Source organism: Lonchura striata, chromosome 9, assembly GCF_046129695.1.
Source record: "Lonchura striata isolate bLonStr1 chromosome 9, bLonStr1.mat, whole genome shotgun sequence".
Classification (NCBI taxonomy): Eukaryota; Metazoa; Chordata; class Aves; order Passeriformes; family Estrildidae; genus Lonchura; species Lonchura striata.
The window spans coordinates 4,834,123-4,850,176 of NC_134611.1; the positions used below are offsets into that span (position 1 = coordinate 4,834,123).

General features: G+C 47.5%; 1 protein-coding gene across 5 annotated transcripts in view; it reads left to right on the top strand.

Moving 5' to 3' along the window:
• Positions 1 to 16,054, top strand: part of LRRC7 (leucine rich repeat containing 7) — a 98,507-nt gene that overhangs the window by 33,226 nt on the left and 49,227 nt on the right. For all 5 annotated transcript variants that reach the window (XM_077785298.1, XM_021535602.2, XM_021535601.3 and 2 more), the window contains exons 2-5: positions 9,737 to 9,939; positions 13,154 to 13,271; positions 14,106 to 14,184; positions 14,938 to 15,027. In XM_077785298.1, coding sequence (XP_077641424.1) covers positions 9,737 to 9,939; positions 13,154 to 13,271; positions 14,106 to 14,184; positions 14,938 to 15,027 — 490 coding nt within the window. The remainder of the gene's footprint in view (positions 1 to 9,736; positions 9,940 to 13,153; positions 13,272 to 14,105; positions 14,185 to 14,937; positions 15,028 to 16,054) is intronic.

Consider the following 16,054-nt stretch of genomic DNA (forward strand, 5'->3'; position numbering starts at 1 on the left):
GAGTGGGAAATTCCCTATTTCCCTTCCCCCTGGATTACAGCTCCTTTGGGCCAGGCTTGAGCTCCTTTCCTGGAGTCACCAGAGCAGGTTGTAAATGGAAATTTGGTGGTTATTTATGAGCTGCTGCCAAAAAGCAAAAGCCCAGAGGCTCTCAGTGCCTGTACCCAGCTAAGGCTGAATCCAGCAGGTGGGTGGATGGTAAATTTATCCAAGGGTTTTGTCTGTGTTTCTTTAATCTGGCTGCAGGCTGTGGCTCTGGACATCCAGCACTTGTCAGGATTGCTCTGGGGAGGAATCTCAGCCTCAGCTAAATGAGTTGAGACAAGGAAAATCCTTCTGTTTTGTCAGAGTGCTTAGGATAAACAGGGGAAATAGTGAAAAAAAAAAAATCCCACAGCATATCACTGTGGCTGAATGAAAAGGATGTGCCAAAGTCTTCCAGAGCTGTTCTGTCCACAGCTGCAATTCCCAAAGCTCTGCTGCTCCCTTCCCTTAGGAATCCAGCCCTCCTATTCCCAGAGTGGAACAACTTGGTGCAGTTCTGGTGGCTGAGCCCAGTCTACAACGTGAGTGATAAAAATCTCTTGAGAAAGTCATTGCTAAGATTGCATAATTGGGCATTAAAGTTCTGATTATACTTTCCAAACTCTGGGACTTTGTTAAAAACCTGACATTCCAAAGCACTGAATTTCAGTGTTTGACAGCTCAGCTGTGAGAGTTTTTTACAGAACATTTGTACCAGAAGAACAGCATGTTAATTGCCTAAAAAAAAAAAAAAAACTGGGACAGATTAATCATGGAGCAGGATAGTTGGGAGAATGCAGTTCTGGAGCCCTCTGCTGATGGATTTCCTCGTGGGAAGGGTGGCCAGGCTTTGGAAGGGGCTGGAGTGGCCGTCTCTGGGGGTGGCACTCAGTGACAAGGTGGGGATTTGGCACCGCTTGGACTCGGTGATCCTGGGGGGCTTTTCCATCCTCACTGAGATTCTCCTGGGATTCCACAACCAAGCAGGCATCCTTCCTTTCTCTTGGGGTTCTGTGGCCGAGATGACCCGAGATCCTACAAAGTCTTTTCCTCCCAGCCCTGCAGCCAAGGAAGAAGTCGAGATGCATTGCTTTTGCTTCTCAAGGTTTTTATTTTTCCTTATCTGTAACTTTCTTTCTCTGACCTGCTGAGCTCTGTCTAGCAGGTCAGATCGTGGTACTCTGTCCCTCTAGGGTGGTGTTTGCATTTTACACCAAAAACCACGTGTGATTTATTTATGATTAATTCCCAGTACCCATCACCCATGTTGGTGTGTCTCTAAACCAATAAAAAGTGTCACCATCACAGCAAAAGATGGAGGACAAGAAGAAGGAGATGAAGGACAAAACACACCCAAATTCCTCCATCTTGCCTCCTGAACCCCTTTCTAAAAAACCCCAAAATTCTAATTTTTCACCCTGTGTTACATTAACTCAAACTCGTGTGACCTGTAACTCCTCACACAGAGCTGGCAGCTTTTTCCACAGGTTAAAATCTCAGCCACAGGTGTTTGTGACTTGGTGCCAGGGTCTGGAGCAGCCAGGGCAGCCAGAGGGATGTCCAGGGTCCCCACACCTTTCCATGCTGTCCTTGAACATTCTTGCCATCATCCTGCTCCCTAAACACTCTGGAGGTGCTCCAGCTGAAATATTGGAGGGAGCTCTGTGCACAGCATTTGGAGAGTGACCAGCCCGAGCTGGTAACTGCATTTGGAGAAAGAGTTTACAGCCACAAACTGCTCATTGTTTTATTCTTTATTTTTACTTTGTTGTTAGAAGTGGAAGCTGGGTTTGTGTCACACAATAACATCACGGAATCGATCTCCTGAGTGGGGAGGGACCCACAAGGATCATCCAAGTCCAACTCCTGGCCCTGCACAGGTCTCGTTTATTGTTCCTGAGGTTATTTGAAGCAGAGAGAGCTCTGGTAGGGCTTTGTTTTCTCAGATCTATGAAGCCAAGGCTTTCTGGCACTGTCATTTCCTTGGAAAAGGGAGGAGCTGTCCTGGAGCTGCCCTGGATCCCCCATTTTCCTGTCCAAGGGCAGCTGCTCTGGGGGTGACTCTGACAACACCGTGACAAGGGTTGGGAGCCTCGAGGATTTAAATTCAGCCAGAGAGGCTGTGCTGAGTTCTGAGTTCTGAATTCTGAGTTCTGAGTTCTGAATTCTGAGTTCTGAGTTCTGAGTTCTGAGTTCTGAATTCTGAATTCTGAGTTTTGAGTTCTGAGTCCTGAATTCTGAGTCCTGAATTCCAGACTCATCTCCCTTTGAAGGGGGACCTGGCCCTGACAAAACTTGTTTAAACCACAAAAGAGCAGGAGGCATTGGAGAGTTTAAACATGGGGTATGGGAAGGAAGTGAGGATGTGCCAGCCACAGGTTTCCTCAGGGAAGGGAAATCCAATTTCAAGGAACCACTTGCCAGTGAGGCATTCTATGAGGGAACATTCTCTGGGCAACCTGTGGCTGCCCCTGATCCCTGGCAGTGCCCAGGGCCAGGTTGGACACAGCCTGGGACAGAGGGAGGTGTCCCTGCCAGGGCAGGGTGGCACTGGGTGGGATTTAGGGTCGCTCCATTCCAGGATTCCATGCTATGCACTGAAATACAGAAGAGACAGGCTCAGGAGTTCCCGGATAATGAGGTGTTTATGGAGATAAATGTCAGGTTTAATGTGAAATCATTTTCTCATATTTGAGCAACCAATTTTCATGACTGCTTGTGGGAATTGTGCCTTTGAGATTTCCCTGCTGCTGACATTCCCTGTACAGCCACAGGCTTTGGCATTCCCAGAATCCCATTTATGAGCAGCCACGGAAGCATCTTCCAGCACTGCATCCACAGCCAGGAAAGGGAAGGACAAAGAGGAAGGGTGGACAGCAAAAATTTTTGTGTTTTTCGCCAAAATATAAAGAGCAGAGTGAGCAGGGAAAAGTTTTTAGTTGGGAATGAAGAAGGGGAAGAACTAAATCTATGTTTGCGCATAGTGGAATGTTTCTGTAGGAATTCCTAGGAGAGATGGTAATTCCATAGTAAAGGAAGGATAATTCCATAGGCAGGAAATTATTGTGGAGGTGCAGGACTTTAAACCCAGCTGTAGAGAGTTTGGGGAGATCAGGGAAGAGGGTGGGAGCCAGAGGGGGGGTCTGGGGCTGGGGCCTGTGCTTGGAATGGGAAGGGGATGTGTGGAAAGAGGGAATCCAGGAGCATCGGGGTGGGAAGGAAGGACAGGATGGCCCAGGTGAGAAGTTAATGCTGGGGAATAACAAAGAGCAGAGGAGGTTAAAGAAGGTGAATGAAAGCTGGGAAATAGTGGGAATATCCATAAGAATGGGCACCTCGTGGGATAGAAACTCTCCAGGTACAGTTGGAGTGAAGGCATGGGATCAGAATGGAATTTTTAATGGTTCAAAAATCCCTGCTTGGTTCAGAAAGGAAAAGGTTCTGTGCCTGGATGGGAACATTTCCCACGCTGAGGGAGCCACACATTTTCCAGGCAGTTTGCTGTGTGCATCCCAGAGATTTGGGAACGACAGAAATGAGCTTAATCTCCAGTTTGGAACTTCAGTAATACCTGCTCCAGTGGGAATGTCCCATCCCATGGGAGAGAGGCAGGGAAAGGTCCCTCATCCCTCAGGATAAGAGGGACCCTGAGGGGCTGGAGCGTGTCTAGGGCAGGGAATAGAGCTGGGAAGGGGCTGGAGAATCCCTGAGGAGCTGAGGGGGCTGGAGAATCCCTGAGGAGCCGGGAAGGGGCTGGAGAATCCCTGAGGAGCTGGGAAGGGGCTGGAGAATCCCTGAGGAGCTGGGAAGGGGCTGGAGAATCCCTGAGGAGCTGAGGGGGCTGGAGAATCCCTGAGGAGCCGGGAAGGGGCTGGAGAATCCCTGAGGAGCTGGGAAGGGGCTGGAGAATCCCTGAGGAGCCGGGAAGGGGCTGGAGAATCCCTGAGGAGCTGAGGGGGCTGGAGAATCCCTGAGGAGCCGGGAAGGGGCTGGAGAATCCCTGAGGAGCTGAGGGGGCTAGAGAATCCCTGAGGTGCTGGGAAGGGAATGGAGAATCCCTGAGGAGCCGGGAAGGGGCTGGAGAATCCCTGTCCTGGCTGCAGTCTGTGGCTCCCATTCCCCTCCCTGGCACTGCCAGCCTGGCAGAATTCCCCCACTTTTCCTGCTGCAGTCCTGCTAAACTGATTTGTGTGCCAGGAATAATGCAGCTGGATTGTGATGGAAACCACTGGGAAGTAACTGGGGATTCTGTAGGAACCTGTGAGGAAGAAACCCAGAAGTTTTGTTGTTCCTACTTAAATCCCAATTTGTTCCCGTGGTGCCTTCAGCAGGTGAACGACGTTTTCTCTGCTGTTCCTCTGGAGAACACTTCCAGCCATTGCTCCCTAAAGCATCAAATAAAGCCCATTTCATCCCAAATTTCACAGCACATCATCTCCTAAACGAAAGGATTACTTCGCATAAAAGCTGTGACACATCAAAGATCCAAGCAGAAATGTAAATTCCCTGATTTCCAGACAGCACGCTTCCCCAAGAAATGTCTCTTGTTTATTGGGATTCTCTCCTGCTGAAATGTCTGCAGGGTGAGCTGTCAGAGTGATTGGAATTCGTAGCAATTAACGGCATAATGATTAATTTTCAACATGTGCCACTAATGTGCAACAAATTACTGGAATTCTGTCACTTCTATAAAAAGAATACGGGGTTTTCCTTGAGGTTGTGCAAGAATTGTGTGTAGGGAGAACAGGACACAGATTATTGATAATCAAACCAACCCCTACAACTGCTTTTGCTGTCACTAAAATGCCTTTGCAATTGGAGTCATCATCATCTAGGATTATCCAAAACCATTTGCTCAGAAAAGCTCCTTCAGGTAGGAATTTCAAGGAAGGAATTTGGGAATTTCGAGGCAAGGCCAATAGTAACCTTTGGAATCAATGAATATCTCATCAGAAAAGATAAAGATTTGCCTTTATATCCCAAAGGTGTAAGGTCTGGGCATCCAAAACTGATACTTGGTAGAAATAATTCTTCAGCTTTACTTCACCCTTTTTCTGCACCTTTCCCACATCTCAAGGTGTTCGGGTCTCCAGGGATCTCCCAGGACTTGCAGCAAAGCCAGGGAAACTTCCCCTCATTAATATCCCCAGGAGACAAAAGCTGAAATCTGATTTTTCATGCTTGGTTATTTTATTTTAGGATTAGCCAAATCTGAATGTGAACCTGAATGCAGACCATTGTAATGGGGACATAATGAAGAGAATTCAATTACCAGCATTAAATGGCATTTCTGGGGGAGATATGCTGCTTATCTGGGAATTTCTGTGCAGGAAAACAATTCAGATAATATTGCACACCCCTCTCTTTGATAAGGCCAAGTCCCCTTTGGAAGCTCTCTAATCATTCTGTTATTGTGACTTTAGAGCCAGAGTTCCTTAATCTTTTAGGAAGGTTAATGAAGACTATTACCAATGGCTGCTACAACCAGAATAAATCCCGAATTTTGCATTTCCAATTAGGAGCAGAACAGGGACATTCCTGCCTCCCTCACCTGGCTCAGGGGGGAAGTTTGGAACAAAATGCTTCTTGCTTCTAAACAGGGTGTGGAAAAGCGGAATTTGGATAAAGTGGAGAGACTTGTAGTGGAGAATCCCAGGATTCCTGAGGCTGGAAAAGCTTTCCAAGGTCCCCGAGTCCAACCTGTGACTGGTTGTCTCTGATTTTTTTTTTTTTTTGGGACATCAAAGATTCCACCCCCCTGCCATGGCAGGGACACCTCCCACCATCCCAAGCTGCTCCCAGCCCTGTCCAGCCTGTCCTTGGGCACTGCCAGGGATCAGCTGGTTCCACAGCTGCTCTGGGCACCTGTGCCACCTTCCCAGCCTGGAATTCCTTCCCATTATCCCGGCCATCCCTGCCCCCTGGCAGTGGCAAGCCTTTCCCTGGCTCCTCCTTGCTGCATCCCTCTGCTCCTGCTGGGCCCCAGCCCCTGCGCTGGGCCAGGGCTGCAGGTGGGCTCTCCCCTGGGCAGAGGGCAGCATCCCTGGGAATGGGAAATGCTGGGAAAGCTCCTTCCCCTCGGGACGTCTCCTGGGGAAATCGAGCCCACTGCTCAGGAAGAGCAACGCTGCTTTTCAGGCGGAGAACAAGCAGATTGCACCTCCTCAGAGTTCTTTTCTGAATGGGAAAACGGGGAGGAAATGCAAAACAGCAGCAAGGACTGATGGCAGAGCTTACATAAGCACAATTCTCATGTCACAATACGGGGTTACAGCTGGAGACAAAAGTTTGGGATGAAGAATACAAGGTAGAGGTAGTGAGAGTTACACAACTCCCCGAGCAAAACAAACCAAAAGTGCTGAAAACTCCCAGCGTTCGTGCAAACCTGGTGCCCACAAAGCTGCAGCTCGCAGAAAGGTGAGCAGCAAATTGAAAAACCAAAATCTGGATGAGGAGGTGGGAGAGCTGTGGAAAGGCTCCACGTGGTTGTAAATGCAGAGAGAGCCTTCCTCCGTCCCTTCAAGGCTCTGAAATTATTAACAGGGTTGGGTTTCCAATTGAAATGTGATGCTGGAAATGAAGATGGCTCCGAGAGCTTTGAAGTTCCCTAATTATTGCAGTGACCCAGACTGCAACTGGACACTGTGCAAATCAGCCTGGCAGCCCGCAGAATTAATTAAAGGGAAGAAAGGAAACACAAGTGCAAGAAAGGAAACACAAGTCTGGCCAGTGACAGGAGAATATCTGTGGGGAAGAGACTTTGGCCTAAAGGAAATTTGAGGGTCGTCTTCTGTTTTAATTCCAACTTTAAGCTCAGCTTTGTTCCATTTCTTATGTGGAGTCGCTGTTATCAAATCTCTTTTTGCAGAGAAAATGTAAATTCTGGGGTGTGGAACAAACTGGGAAACTCCCAGAGCCTTCCTTAGGGCAGAGGAGGGAGCAGCTGCCCTGGAACCCCCCCAGGAATCCTGGCAAATGCTCCAGAAAGGACTCCTGCTTTCCAAACAAGTCTTTCATGGGATCAGGAGAAAAGAGGGATGTGCTTTAAAGAAGGGGAGGCTTAGATTGGATTCTTTGTTGGAGATTTAGATGGGACACTGGGAAGGAATTCTGTATTAATGGCGTTGGTTGTGCTGCTAAAAGAGAAAGGAAACGGGAGCAGAGAATCCATCCCTTGTGTGAGATGTGTGACAAAGGAGGAACTGAGGAGAACTCCCTGCTGCTCTGGAAATAATCCCTATTTTCTGAACCCTCTGGCAAATATTTTACTGCTCATTCCAGCCCTGCCACCTCCCATCCACACTTCCAAGTTCTCCGTTTTCAGCATTTCTCGGTAACTTTCTAGCTCTGCCAGATCCCTGCACTGGGATTTCTTGGAGTTTTCTGAGTGAAAGTGGAAGGGCAGGAGGGGTTTGATGTTTGCTGCCCGGCCAGAGAGCTGAGATGGCCCCTGAGAGCCCAGACCCTGCTGCCTTTGGTCCCCATTGAATTTTGGCTCTGGTTATTCTGGTTACTTATTGAATTTTGGCTCTGGCTGTGGCACTGCAGCAACTCCCTGAGATACCAGCACTCCTGCGAAGTGCTCCGTGGAAAACTTGTTTGGGAGAAAAATAAAATCCATCATTAATGTATCCTGCAAAACAGCAAATTAAAGATTGATTCATCCTGCCAATCACACAGAGGGCACTTCTGGAGCTTTTTGTAGCAGCATTTTTACCACCTCTGCTCTGCACCCCCAGCTGGACTCTTCAGGAGATCCCAGAATTCCAGAATGGATGGGATTGGAAGGGATTCTTAAATTTCATTTGGAATGTTGGGATTTGGCGAGCTGTTTCATCCCTTCCTTAAATCAGCTGGGTGAACCCGCAGCAGTTTTCTCAGTCTTTCCAGCAGGTGAGGGAAATGTCTTCTCCTGTGGCTCCTGATAAACAGGGATTAGTGTTTTCCTGCACAAAAAGTCTGTGAATTGAGAAGGGATTGTAATTTATTGTAATTGATTTCCATAAAGCTCCTGTTTTCCTCAGATGAAGGAGTTTCTTTATAAGACAATAAACTGCAGGCACTGATAATGAGCTGCTTGCTGGAGCTGAAAAGGAGCAGGTTATTTTATGCTGCTTTCCTCATTTATTCAAGAAATAATCTGATTTTTGTGCTCTGTTGGAGGCTCTGATCTGCCTGTGTAATGTGTGACGTGGGGCAATGACCTCAGGACTCGGCTGTGGGGAACTTTGGTTCTCAACTGGGGAAAAGCACCAAGCTCTGGTGCTTCCAGGGGGATGGAAGAGGGATGAGGAATCCGGGGCAGGGATGAAGGAATGGACCGAGCTGTGTGTCCCTGACTCGGCGCAGTCAGGGGTGGCTCCTGGGCTGAGCCTTTTCCAGCAGCAAGCACCAGCACCAAGGAAAGGATCTCTGAACATCAGGACAGAGCAAAATGTAGGGAAAGAAAGTGTAATTACCAAAGCTGGAATTAATCCAGAGTAGGAATTAGTAATGCTGAAATTAATAAAAGGTTTAATTACCATGAGCCCACAGGGTGTGAAATTCCACCCCTTTCAATCGTGGCCCTGGTCCTTCGATTCCATACTGGTGCTTGCTATAAAAAACTTATTTTGCTTTATTTGGACTAATTTAGCGTGGTTTTTTTCCTAAATATAACTCAAAGCCTTGTTTTGGAAAATGAGAGCTGAAGGTTGAGCCCTCCTTGCCTTCGTGGTAAATATGTTTCAGGACAGCCTGGTTTATCCAGAATGTTTAAGTAACTCCTAAAGGTGTCCAGGATGGATTTAGGGACTGCTTGACGTGTTCCAAATCCGCTTTTGGAGCGTTGCCTCCATCCTGAAGTGGTTTGTTGCACAAGGAGTAGGGCACTGTGTAAAGTTACTCGCTGAGTTAGGGGTGCCCAGGCACGCTGGGGGTGAGGAGGGTCTGCACCCCTGGGACTGAGGGTGGGAGAAGTTTGGGAAAACTTCCTGGATGCGTATTTTAGTGCAGGAAAAGGAGTAGATTTTGCTAAATCCCCTCTTGGAGCTTCCAGCAGAGCCTGGTGGCACGGGAGGAGCAGGAAGGGTTTGGGGTCGCTCTGTAGCCGAGGGTTCCATCCCTGCTTCCCTCGGCTGCTGCAGGAGCCCGTGGGAGCAGCTGAGGGAGCTCTGCAGGTGTGGGGGATCCAGGGAAAATGCCCATTCCCCACGGGAATCCCACCCAGGTCCCTCCAGCTGCGTCCCGGCCAGCTCCGGGCAGGGAGCGGCGCTGGCTCTGTGCTCCCATGGGTGGGCTTGGATGGGTGGGTTTGGATGGGTGGGCTTGGATGGGTGGGTTTGGATGGGTGGGTTTGGATGGGTGGGCTTGGATGGGTGGGTTTGGATGGGTGGGTTTGGATGGGTGGGTTTGGATGGGTGGGTTTGGGTGGGTGGGTTTGGATGGGTGGGTTTGGATTCCGTGCCTTCCCACTTTGCCATGAAAGGCGGGCTTGCGGCCGGGCTTGGCGTGTTCCCTTCCACCCCAGAGCAGGGAACAGCTGCAGGGTCCAGGTTTGCTGCACTCCAAATCCCACCTTCCCATTCCAGCAAGGTGCCCCGGCACCAGACACGCTCACTCCCGCTGTCCCTGGGGAAAGCTGCTTTGAACGAGCTGCACTCCGGAGAAAATTCCCAAGAGCATTCCCCCAAAAGGCCGCTGAAATCCCGTTTTCCCCCCCTTTTCCCCCCAGTATGCTGCTTGGAGATGACAAGCAAAAGGAAGCTGATCGGCCGCCTGGTGCCGTGCCGCTGTTTCCGCGGCGAGGAGGAGATCGTCTCCGTGCTGGATTATTCCCACTGTGGCCTGCAGCAGGTGCCAAAGGAGGTCTTCAACTTCGAGAGGACCCTGGAGGAGCTTTACCTCGATGCCAACCAGATTGAGGAGCTTCCCAAGGTAACCCACGTCCTGCTGGGGCACCAGGGCAAAGCCTGGGACGTGTGCCCGGCTCTGGGGCGGCTGGAGCTCCCGGGGGCAGGCGGAGATGGGAGCTCCAGGAATATTCCTTGGAATCGGGGCTGAACTGGGAGGAGAAGGGACTCCTGCTCCTTCTTCACAGCACAGGAATGGGGCAGCTTGGAGCCTGAAACTGGGAAAAACCATTCTCCCAAAGAAACTGTTCCAGCCCCGGAAATTCCTGTGGTATCCAGTACCTGGATCAGGAGCCACCACTGCCTTTGGATTCTCTCCATCCCTGCTTTTCCTTCAGGACCAGCCCTTTATCCCTGTGGGATGTTCCTGGGAATTCCTGTCCTCCCTGTTAGGAGCAGCCCTTTATCCCTGTGGGACATTCCTGGGAATCCCAGTGTTCTCCTCCCTGTCAGGATCAGCCCTTTATCCCTGTGGGACGTTCCTGGGAATTCCAGTGTTCTCCTCCCTGTCAGGATCAGACCTTTATCCCTGTGGGACATTCCTGGGAAATGCCAACTGTCCAAGCAGGAGTTTCCTCACTGCCCTGAGACCATCCAAGCCATCCTTCCCGTGTAAAACTCCCCTTCTGGAACCTTCCAATCCATTCTCCCGCTGATCAATGTTTGCTATTAGGAATGAGAAGTTTCTGCAACCAAAATGTTCTGGAAACAAAGGAGGGAAAGGTGGAGAAATCAATCAATGGCAGGTGCTGGCTCCATAATGAAGCACGGAGGGATGGGATCCAGGCCATAATGGCATTTTTCTCCACAGTAATGAAAGATGCTTACAAATATTTAATTAAACACTGCTTCATTCTCCATCATCTCTCAGCAAATTTCCCATTTTTGCTGCACAGAGACTCTGACAAAGTTCCATTTACAAAAGTACAAAATGGGCTTTTTCCAAGCCATGGGGTTGCTTCTCTGGGATGTGATGGTTCATTGCCTGAGAGGTCTCACTCCATGGAGGAATTCTGCACAGATGGTGGGGCAGGGCCACCAAAATCCTTTTATTTTCATGGAAAAATGCTGTGGGGAATTGCCTGAGCTCTCCTGGAGACACAGCACGGAACCAGCTGGGTTCTATCCCCAGAAATCCCAAACGGATCCTGGGGAAATCCTGCTCAGGAAGCCCTGAGGTCCCATCTTCTCCTTCTTCCTTTTTTCTCCTTCTTCCTTTTTTCTCCTTCTTCCTTTTTTCTTCTCCCTCTAATAGTAATAATAATAATAACAATAAATTCCCTTCTTTTCCTTCTGCCACTGAGGAATATTTGAAGTGTCTCATTTAGGGAGGGATTTTTGGGATATTTGGCTTGGGCCTCTTGGAATGATCAAAGTGTTTCAGAAAACAAATATATCCAAGCAGGATGCCAGAATCCTGTATGGGAAAAATGATGACCAAAGGGAAGAGTTCCAAAATGCTGGAACTGGGATGAAGGTGATAATTTTAATTTAGAGTAAATCAAATTTAACATAATCTTGGCCATGTGGAAGAGAAGATTAATGGCAGTGTTAATAGCACTCATCGGTTTTTGTCTTAAGCCTTTATTAATTGTTACCAGGAATTCAACAGCTGAAATAATTCCTTTATCAAGTTTTCTGCTCGAGGTGTTTTTGCTGCAGAGCTCAAGGCTTTTTTTTCATCACTGAATTAATATTCCAGGAGAGAAAATGCCTTTATTCCCCCATGAAACTGGCACTGCATTACTTAACAAGAACTTTTGTGTTATACATTAAATTCTACCATTCTCTCCTCCCTCTGTAAATGTGTTTTCAAAGAATTTGTTCCAGAGGAAATTTTTGGTAATTTTCCATTTTTTTGCCAAATATTCTGTGCCCCTGATATTACAAAATTCTTTTGAATCAAAACTTTTGATCATGTTTTATTATTTAATGAGGAAACAACTAAGTCCAGCTCTATTTTAATTTCATGTGATGCTTTAGAGTCCGGTAAATTATTTTATATTGATGCCTTAAACTCATTCTTTCTGATTTTATTTTTACTTTCCATTTCAGGTATCGTAATGATGATTCTTTTCCTGCTGATTTTTAGTTCTTCATTTCTTGTATTTCTCTGGTTTATTAAGGATTTACAAGATGTTTTTATACTTTTAACTCTCTTTTTTGGCTAAATCCAGCAAAGTCTTTTTATTCTCTTTGCCTTTGACTTCATTCTCCTGCTGCAAAAAAAAATCCTTTATTTGTATGAGTCAAGTGAATTGATGACTAATAAAGGGAAAATTGATCTGGATGAGAGTGGAGTCATTGGAATCAGCATCCAGAAAAACATGAGTGGGCTGGAATTCTCCCCAGAGGTGCAGAATAAATCCCTGATTTCATAACTCGGATCTCAGCAGCATCACTTGGATTTGGTCTGAGAGGAATTAGAGTTGTTCATGGGCAGAGGGGATGATGACTCCAACAAAATCCTGATGGCCAGGGAGCTCTGGAAACTGGGAAAAACACAGTGGGTGAAGAAAAAAAAGCAATTTTGGGACCTCATTCCCTCATTCCATGTCTCATACTCCTTCTGGTGCAACAGCACTTCATGAAACCATTCCAGAGGGAAGATTTTTAATTTGGCTTCTCCTTCCAGCACTTCCAAAGCCTTGGGTGTGTCCAGGTGGGGTCAGAACTCCGAGTTCCCAGCCCTCCTCAGCTCCCAGAGGAATTCCTGGTGAAAACTGGGAATCCACTTCTATAAAATTGGAATTTGATGGAAAAATTAGAATTGAGTCCTGAATTTTGGGCAGGGATTTCAAGGAAGTATCCTTTGGATAACGCCAAAGCATTTTTTGGATCTTGAGGATAATTACTTAACCCGAATGCAGTCACAGTCATTCAAAATCTGCCGTGAAATTTAATTATGAAATCAAGTATTTTAATTCGCCGTGAGGCACAAAAATTTGGGGATTTCTATGACAAATGTGAAACACAGCAATAAATACGAATTATATGCAGTGATATCAGAATTATAAGGTATTAATTGGGGTGACTTTACAGCTTTTGAGTGTCTTTGAACATCCCTGCTCCCCATGATCCATTCATCTCATCCCTGTCAACGGTGGGAACGCCATCCCAAAAACCCCACAAAAACTCTGCTGTGGCCAGCGGGGGATTTGCGCTGTTTGTGTGTCAGTAATGATCCCAAATGGATTTTTTGGGGTTTGTTTTTGCCCTCCATGGAACCCCCGGAACAGCAACTGTTCAACTGCCAAGCCCTGCGGAAGCTGAGCATCCCCGACAACGACCTGTCCAGCCTCCCGACGTCCATCGCCAGCCTGGTCAACCTCCGCGAGCTCGACATCAGCAAGAATGGTGAGGCCTCCCCCCAAAAAAACAACAAAAAAAAACTTGGAGCTGAGATGAAGCTCCCAAAAAACTGGGAGCCAAGATGAAGCTTTTCCTCCTCGCGGCGCGGAAATCCGCGCTCCGTCTCGGGTTTCCCGCCCGGCGCTCTCGGGGAGGGTCTGTGCAAATCCAGCTCTGGTTTTCCCTGTAAAAATTCGAGTTTTCTTCAGCATCCTGTGCTCTGGGGGCTTCTGCCCAGCTGGGAACAGGAATGTGAGGCCAGTTTTCCCTGCACGTAGGAGCATTCCACTTCCAAAGGGGTTCAGAGCTCGCTGGGCTCTGGTGTGGGGGATTTGAACAATTCCCAGGATTTATCTGGACTGGTTTGCTGCTGTGCATTCCCAATTCTGCATTTTCATTTCAGACAGCCTTTGCTGTCTGAGTTCGAGGGTCTTAGTTTTTAAAAAATGAGGCTTAGGAATTCCTGGAAGTGTTGGGAAATTTCCTGTTGAGGCGGTCTGGAGACTGAGGATTCTCTGAGAGAAAAGTAGCTTGGCAAGGGATGAAGTCACAAATCTCAGCACAAATTATGTCACTGTTAATTCTGGAGCATTATATAAATCAAGCAGTAGCAGAAGAGTTATAATTTTGTATTTTTATGTATTTATTTAGGGATTGAGCATCACCTTTTGGATGGCAATTCTAAACTCTGTTTCCTTCCTGCTCAAGCTGAAGTCTGAGCTGGAAATCCCACTTAAGCATTTATTGACAAACCAGGCCGAACAGTTTTTGTGTAGAAAATATTTCTCTGTGTCTAATAAATATTTCTGCATATCTAATACTCTTTCCATGTTTTTTTAGGCATCCAAGATTTCCCAGAAAACATTAAGTGCTGTAAGTGTTTAACAATAATCGAAGCCAGCGTCAACCCTGTGTCCAAGTGAGTACCAGGAGCTCATTTTGCTCATTCCAAGGGCACAAAATGAGCTCAGAGCTTTTTACCCAGTCCTTTTGCAGGGTTAATCTGAATGTCTTTCTAATTGTTTAAATTCAAACAATTAAAATCGTTTCTAATTTAAACCCAGAGTGGGTTTGTCTGAGATCTGTTAGTGCCAGTCAGGCTGGGCAGTCTCTGATCACAGGGTGAGGCTTCACCTGGACACTTGGCCAGCCCTTATTCCTTATTCCTTCCAAAATCTTGCTAAAAGAGCAGCAAAAAAAGAGTTGTAAATCCAGGATTTACAAAGTGGAGTGAAGGGGAGAAAGGGTGAAATGTTGATGTTTCAGTTTAAGAAAAATAGAGAGAAAGGAAGAGTGAGAGGGATGAAGGAGAAAGAAGAGAAGAGAAGAGAAGAGAAGAGAAGAGAAGAGAAGAGAAGAGAAGAGAAGAGAAGAGAAGAGAAGAGAAGAGAAGAGAAGCAAGATGAGATGAGACAAAACAACTTTGGTTTAAATCCCTCGAGCAGGATGGGAGAAAAGGCTGCTGTCCCCTGAATGTGCCAGGCCTTTGCATTTCCTTTTTGTAGCAATGCAGGGAAGGTGGGAATGGGCAAAACTGTTAAAAGTGAGTTCTTCAGGAGAATTTGGGTAGAAGTAGGTGAGAGAGAAAGTCACCTTTCTGCTTCTAAATATACATTGTTATTATCTCCATGGCAACTCAGGGTGAGCATTAAGGTTTGCTCTGTTTTTTTAGGCTGCCAGATGGCTTCACACAACTTCTAAATTTGACCCAGCTCTATCTAAACGATGCCTTTTTGGAGTTTCTTCCAGCTAACTTTGGAAGGTAAGGATGAATCACCACAGCACATTCTTGTGCTTGAACCCAGCTCAGGCTCCAGGGGACCGGCCCAAAGCTGGCTCCCCTTGGAAAGTGAGCACAAACCCCAGAGATTTTGGCTTTTCTGCCCTGTTCTCCTGGGTGAGTGTTGTGTCAGCAGGAACGGGGTGGTGAGGGCCAGCAGGGCTTGCAGAGGCTCATCCCTCTGCAGGGACTCAGCTGTGTCACCTCAGGTCCCTCCTGGTGACAAAGGGACAGGAGGGTTGGAGCCCAGCACATCCCTCTGGCTGCCCTGGCTGCTCCAGACCCTGCAGGGGCTCAGGGACCCTGGCACAAAGTAAAAACACCTGTGGCTGAGATTTTAGCATGTGAAAAAAGCTGCCAACTCTGTGAGAGGAATTACAAACCACAAGGGTTTGAGTGGTGTGGGAGTTGGATTAACACAGGTGAAAAAGTAGAATTTTGGGATTTTTAGAATATAATTCAAGGGGGTACAAGATGGAAGGATTTGAGCGTGTCCTGGCCTTCTTCTCCTTCTTCTTGCCCTCCATGTCTTGGTGTGATGGTGACATTTTCTATTGGTTTGGGATGGGGACACACTGTCCACCGTAAATGACAGACATTGGCACGTTATTGTAAACATGGCACAGGTAGTTTTTGGTATAAAATGCAAACACCCCCTGAGGGCAGACAGAACACCACGGGCTCCTTGCTAGGAAGAGCTCAGCAGGTCAGAGAAAGAATGTTTAGATAAGAAGAAATAAACAGCCTGGAGAATGCAATTGGAGACATTCCAGGCTCCTTCTCTGGCTGCCAGGCCAGGGAAGCAAAAAGTCTTTATGATCTCTCGGGGTCATCCTGAGACCTCTGAACCCCAAGAATTCCACAGAGGGTGAGGAGCTGTGGCTCAGAAGGGAGGTGGAACACGGAAAGGTGAAATGTGGAAGCAGAACGAGGGAGAGTCCAGAGACAGCAGGGCAAAAATAAACCCAGCGAGAGCAGAGCCAAACATGTCAGGTAAGGACAGAGCAGA